This window comes from Hydra vulgaris, chromosome 01 (assembly GCF_038396675.1).
Source record: "Hydra vulgaris chromosome 01, alternate assembly HydraT2T_AEP".
NCBI classification, from domain to species: Eukaryota; Metazoa; Cnidaria; class Hydrozoa; order Anthoathecata; family Hydridae; genus Hydra; species Hydra vulgaris.
The window spans coordinates 35835662-35842370 of NC_088920.1; the positions used below are offsets into that span (position 1 = coordinate 35835662).

The following is a 6709-nucleotide window of genomic DNA, read 5'->3' on the forward strand; positions in this document are numbered from 1 at the left end:
TGGTGAGCAGACCACCATGTATCCGAAAGTTGTTAAATGTAGGTATTCGTTAAAGGAGTAAAGCCAGTAGATTTCATCGGTGTGTTGAACCAGAGAAAAACACAAACAGTTTTTGAACGAAGTTAAAAAAATAAACTGTAAGTAGACAGCTGTCGACAACGTTTTGACCAAAAAGATTTGGAGAATATTCACAACATTGAATGTTTCCAGCTAAACTATTTTCTTTGCGAATTCAGGCTTGCATACCACTGTATTTTCCACTCATGTTTGATATATTGTCACACAATTGTCCTCTACACTTTTAAATGCTTATGCCCTTCTTTTCTAAAAATGCAAGTAATATTTTTTCCAAGCTCTCAGGAGTATGCTCATATATAGAAATAAATTCTATAAAATGTTCAATTGGTCCCCTTGTTATTACATATCGAATTATCGATGGTAACTGGTCAGAATGCGAAACATCTGGTGTCGAGTCTACTGAGACAGAAAAGTATTTTTTATTATTTAATTCTTGTATGACCTGCCTCATTAACTGATCACTTATAATTAAAATATGTTCATCACAAGTTGTTGATGACAAATATGATATGTGGCTTCTACCTTTGTTAGGGCGTTGTTGAATGTGTTCTGAAAGAAATTGGTCAAATTCCGCTAGTAACTCCATAAATCCTAAATAATTTCCATTGTTCACATATCTAATAATTTTGTTATTTCTTCAAAAAGCAAGACCTCTCGCCGATAATAATTTAATTACACTTAAAATTTATTTGAGAATTTGACGCTAATAGTACTTTTCAAACGTGTACTGTTCTACAAGACTTTTATCTATTTTCTTCCCTGTAGTTTTTATATAAATACCTTTTTTAATACTATATATGTGCAAAGTACTGACTTTATGGAGACTTAAATCCCTTGCTGCATTATCCTAATTGTAATAACCACTAGTTGCTAACAGTAACTTCTTCGGCTTTTGCCAATAGGTTACAATTAGCACAGAATAACAATACCAATCACGCTTAACTTTCTCACGGCTTAATTCCTCTCGAAAAAAAAAAAGATTTTAAACAACATTGTTTAAACGTATCAGCTGGAAATATACCTTTTGACGTGCTTAAAACACTTTCCATGTTTTGACAATTATTAGTTTTTTATTTTTTACAAAGAACTTTTTTTGTAAAGTTTTTCTTCTTCTTACTTAATTTTTACTTTCTCCCATCCGCATTTACATTTTTTTATAATTATTAATTTTTATTTCAATAAAAAGAAAACATTATACAAATAATATAACAGGCGAACAGTCTGCACTAAATTTTTTTTATTGAGGTGGTATGTAAACAAAATGAAAACAAAATGAAAAGACAATTAGTGCAACGAGGTAAAATATATTGTTGCAGTGTCTATTAAAAAGTTTATATTTTTCTAGATAAGCATTTTTTTACAGTGTCTAGATGTTTGATAGTAAAACATTTAGTATGTGAGGCCGGGAGTTTAAATATCCGATTGTTGACAATTTGGTTGTTTTTGCCTTTTTGACGTTTTTTAAAACGGGCCTTTTTATTTGTTGTTATTTTTTTTAAGAGTGGGCGTACATTTTATATTTATTTTATCTGATTTTTAGTGGGTCTATTTTTTTTCGTGAGCCTATGGCTATAGCGTTCTCAGCCTCCACCTTATTACGGCTCTGCCTAAAATATGATAATAATATTTTTGTTATAATTATTCTTTAAGATAATCATAATAGTATGTATATTGCTTCAAACCCCAGCTTTTTCTTTCAAAAACAAAGAAAAAAATTTAGGTACAAAAATGGAAATGCCCTACATGATGTGACTATCTTCGTCATTTCTTTTCGTCAATTTTCTTGTTTTTATTTTTTATTTTTTAACAAAAGGCAATGAATTTGCAAAACATAAAAAGTCTATATTTGTTTGTTTCTGAATTAGGTACCAGCTATTCCTTTTATTTGCTTATAAATAACATGGGAAATAAAGTGAAAGAAAGTAGTCTAACTATTTTGTGCACAATACATTGTAAAAAATTTGAAACAATATCATTTTATGGCTCCCTCTTTTAGTTTATAAGATGTCGTCGAATTCTTTTGAAACTTTTTTTTCTATCTGTATATTACTGGCTCTTTTAAAAAACGTTCTAAACTGTTACTTTTTTCCGAACTAATAGGTATAACAATAATTTCACTTGTGGATAGTCGCTAGTTTCAAATGTTCCAAACTAAATGTTTAGAGCTTATATATTTACGTTTTTAAATTTTCAAAGAAAGTCTAGATTTTGTTATAAATAATGCCTATGTACATAGACTGGGGTTGTTAAAAGCATATTAGGCGCGCAACGTGGTCTGAAAGGTCAAAATCAGTGCTTTCGCTGCGTACATTCTTTGTGTATAAAGTATGTACGCCATTACTATTTTATAAAAAGTTTTATCAATAGTAGCATAATCAATTGAAAAGATATCAGTATTTTTGCAATGCATGTTCAAGGTTTAGAATAAGTTTGACTTGTGCAGAACTATTCTTAACCTTGAAATTGAGACAACAAGTTGAATTTTGTTAACATTTAGTCAAAAACATTTAGTTTTTAAAGAAAATATAATCTAACAATTAATCGGACAGTCGATTTGAAAGTAGCGACTATCCAAAAATACAACTTTTAAATTGCAAATAAACGTATGCTAATGCGCAGTTTAATAATTTTAAACTTGAATTAGATTGTCAAAAAATTTAAAAAAATATTGTTCCTAATTGAGTAACTTAACGGGTGATACGGAAGTTATCGGACAAAATAAAAACGTCAATAACTTATTTATGAATAAAAAAACAAACTAATATTATATTTTTTTTAAATAAAGCATTTATCATTTAATAAAAATGTATAATTTTTTATATGAAAAAACACCACGATCTGCAATTGATCTCAAATTTGCTCTGACGCCTTTCATATGCGACTGTATAAAGTTTAAATCAATATCTTGTAGTTTCAGTTTAATGCGATCAATCAAAACTTGCTCTGTTGAAGCTTGCCAATCTCTTTCGTAAACTTTCGTAAAAAATTTTCAGTTGGTCGTGCTTGAGGCACATTTGGGGGATTGGATTCTTTATCAACGTAATAGACATATTGGTCCATCCAAATTAAAGAATCTTTAGAATAATGAGAACTTGTTAAATCTGGCCAAAATAAATAGTTAAAGTCTCCATGATACTTGTGAATAAATGGAAGAAGTCGTTTTTCTAAACATTCATTAATATAGATTGATGAATTGATCTCTACAGCCTTGGAAGTACGAAATAATGGCTTGGACTTACCACGGTCAGATATGGCTATCCACATTAATAATTTTTTTGGAAATTCCTCTTTTCCTATAAAACGAACACTTTCTGTGCATGTCTTTTTGTTGTTTGTGTAGTATCCAGAATTTCCAGGCATGTTGTCCCAAAACAAAAGTATTTTTCGTCATCGATGAGTAGAAGCGATTTTGTGTTATAGAGTTGGTTAACTAGTTTCCTGCTTCTATTCTTTGCCTTTATTTGTTGTTCTATAGTGTATTTTGGAGTCTTTTCGCGTTTTCTATATTTGATATTCATTTTTTTTTTTCGATTGATTTACACCGAATTTAATACCTATTTTTCTCTGACTGACCCCTTTTCGATTGTTGACATGTCTCGTTAATTCGGCTTTCTTTTCTCTAGTCCAGGATGTCGGACGACCAGAGTGCTTTCTATCAGAAAACGATTGAACAGTTTCAATTCTTTTTAGGTTATCATATATTGTACTTCGAGCAAACCCTTCTTTTCAAAATGATTTACGATTTTTTTTTTTTTTTTAATATTAGGTTTATTTACAAAAAACATTTTTAGTCGCTTTCGAAAAGATTCTTGTTCAGCTGCATTTAACCTCATTTTAAATAATTGTGTTTCAAATAATAAAGTTTATATTTTATAGAACGTTTATACCTACGCATAAAACTACAAAAACTTATTATTATGCTCAAATAATGAAATTAGGATTTGTCCGATAACATCCGCATCACCCGTTATTCTTAACTCAAACAAATGGTACCCCTGTTTTCATTTATGCAAAGATTATTGGGGAAAGTGGTCTAAAACGGACACCTAAGGTGAGATTGGTTTCTATCAAATTTCTTGCTTGGACAATAATTATTACAAATATAACTGTAGAATATTGTGCAGCTGATCATCAACCTTTTTTTGAAAACCATCCAAAAAATTGTTTTTTTCATAGTTAATTTTTGGCAAAAAGGGTGTTTAAAAGAACAACTGTTAAAAATTTTTTGAGAAAAAGATTATTTAGTTTGACTATAGTTGAAGTCAATTTTTAATCAATAATCAGGTTTTATTCAGAAATTAAATTAAGGCGCCCGTTTTAGGCTACTTTCACGGTAAAATGGGCTCCTTGCATTTCATTGTTGAACGGTTGTTTCTTAATGTGAGACATATTTAAACCTTTAATTTTCTGATCTTAAATTGTTGAACATAAACCAAATTTCCTGAAAAAAACTTTGGTTTGTAACGTTTGGATGGTTACAGTTAGTTGATTCTTTCATTTTATGAAAAATGGCCCGTTTTAGGTCACTCTCCTCTATTTGCGTAAATGTTTTTAGATTGTTAGCCTTTCTTATACCAGTTCGTGTTTATAAGCAGACACTGCCGTAACTTTCCTTCTATAAACGCTTATATACTTTCCTTTTATAAACGCAATAAACTGCTTGTTTAAAAACAATTAAGTTTATAACTTTTAATTTTTTTTAATTAAAAGTTTAGAACAAAATTTCACTCTTAATTAACCGCTTCTTTCGAATGCCCTTAACTAAAAATTTATAACTTTAAGTCTCAAGTTTTTTACAAATAATACGTATGTACATGGATGGGGTTGTTAAAAACATGGTACGCACAAACCTGTCTAAAAATATCTAAAAAAGCAGTATTATTGCATATATACATATCTTATAGGTATCCTTTACTTACTCCTAACATGTTACATAACCAGTTGAAAACATGTCAGTTTGTAAGCAATGCATGTTGAATAGGGTATACTGAGTTTTTTTTTTTCAGTTTTTAATTCGCTTAACAATACAAATAAATGAGATTTCTCAAAACTGCAAGAAATACTCTATAGAATTTGAAATTGCTGTCATAAATTCAATTTGCACTATTTTGGAAGACATTGAAATACTAAAGGCTGCTTTTTCCATTTATTATTTAATATTTAGAAATATATCAGGGTCACAAGTTTACACGACCAATATCAAACCAAAAAAAAAGTTGGCAATACATTGTAAATGTACTACTTTGAAAATGCGTACAGTTTAAAAGAAACGCTTATACTAATAGTTGGCATTGTCGATTTCAATTACTTTGTATGGCATCACATTTGACATTATGGAAGCCTTAGATACATTTTAAAATGAGAATTTAAAAACATTGTTGAAATCCTACAAGCTGAAGGAGATCGTCATCCTCCAGTTCAAAGACATAAATATGCCAACTGCTATCAGAGTGTTTTGAGGTTCGTTGACAATTTTCCATACCATCATCACTTTTGCTACCTCGATAGAATAGCGCTTAACATTGCGTTTTTATTAAAAATAAAGGATATATGTTTGGCTTGTAACATACAAACAACTATTTAGTTGATATATTAAAGAGAAATATACTATATCCTAAAACGAAATTAAATTTTCAATAATTCTAAATATATGAGATATAAAAAGTTAATGAAAATATATATAAATATTTTTTTTTTTGAGGAAGGTGAAGATTGGGTTTTTTTGTGATTGATGAATTAGTTCAAATAGTGATTTCATTTTAACTTTTTTGCACCAGGTTTCATTGCGGTGTACCATGCAAGCATTCAAAAAAAGGAAGTTCAACTGCATTAAAATGCCTTAGGACTATGCTAAAGATACGTTTTAGTAACAAAAGAAAACTACATCAAAGTTGAACTTTAACATTAAAATTAATAACAATAATGAATAGCAACGGCAAGGCAGAAAAAAATAACTATTTCATAAACTTCAAGTTAAATGAGTGGAGCAGGGGCGCCGCCACTATTTTTTGGTCTTTGAGATAGCTAACTTCCAAACATGGAGCAAACTCCAAACATTTACATGTTTATACTTATGTCAAATAAGGATGCTTTGCAAAAAATTGCGATGATTTGGGCTTAGGTACAAAAAAGCCCCAAAATTTTGTCTCCCCCTGCCCCAAACGTGAGAGCAAAAAGTTGATGAAATATTTTTTGTACAATATACAACTAGACTTATATTAATTTATAAATTTTAAGTTTCATAGTATTATCTCTCAGCGTTCAAAAATTATGACAATATAAAACTTGCAACCCCTTCAAAGGTTTAAACTTTATATGGTCATAATTTTTGAATGCTAAAATATATTACTATGAAATTTAAAATTTATTGATGAATATAAGTTTAGTTAAAAATAGCACAAAAAATGTTTTGTCAACTTGTTGCTCTCACGTTTGGGGCAGGGGGAGACAAAACTTTGGGGCTTTTTTGTTCCCAAGCTCCAATCATCGCAATTTTCTGCAACGCAATCTTATGTGACATAAGTATAAACATATAAATGTTTGGAGTTTGATCCGATAGCTATCTTTAAGATTAAAAAATGCTGACTGCGCCCCTAGAGTGGAGTATAACAATAATAAATAAGCTAGAATA

General features: G+C 29.7%; 1 protein-coding gene across 1 annotated transcript; it reads right to left on the reverse strand.

The window, feature by feature from the left end:
* Window positions 1–301: 301 nt before the first annotated feature.
* Window positions 302–664, reverse strand: LOC136074373 (uncharacterized). The gene has a single exon (XM_065786680.1). The coding sequence runs from the start codon at window positions 662–664 to the stop codon at window positions 302–304; it is 363 nt and encodes a 120-aa protein (XP_065642752.1).
* Between the last annotated feature and the right edge of the window lie 6045 nt (window positions 665–6709).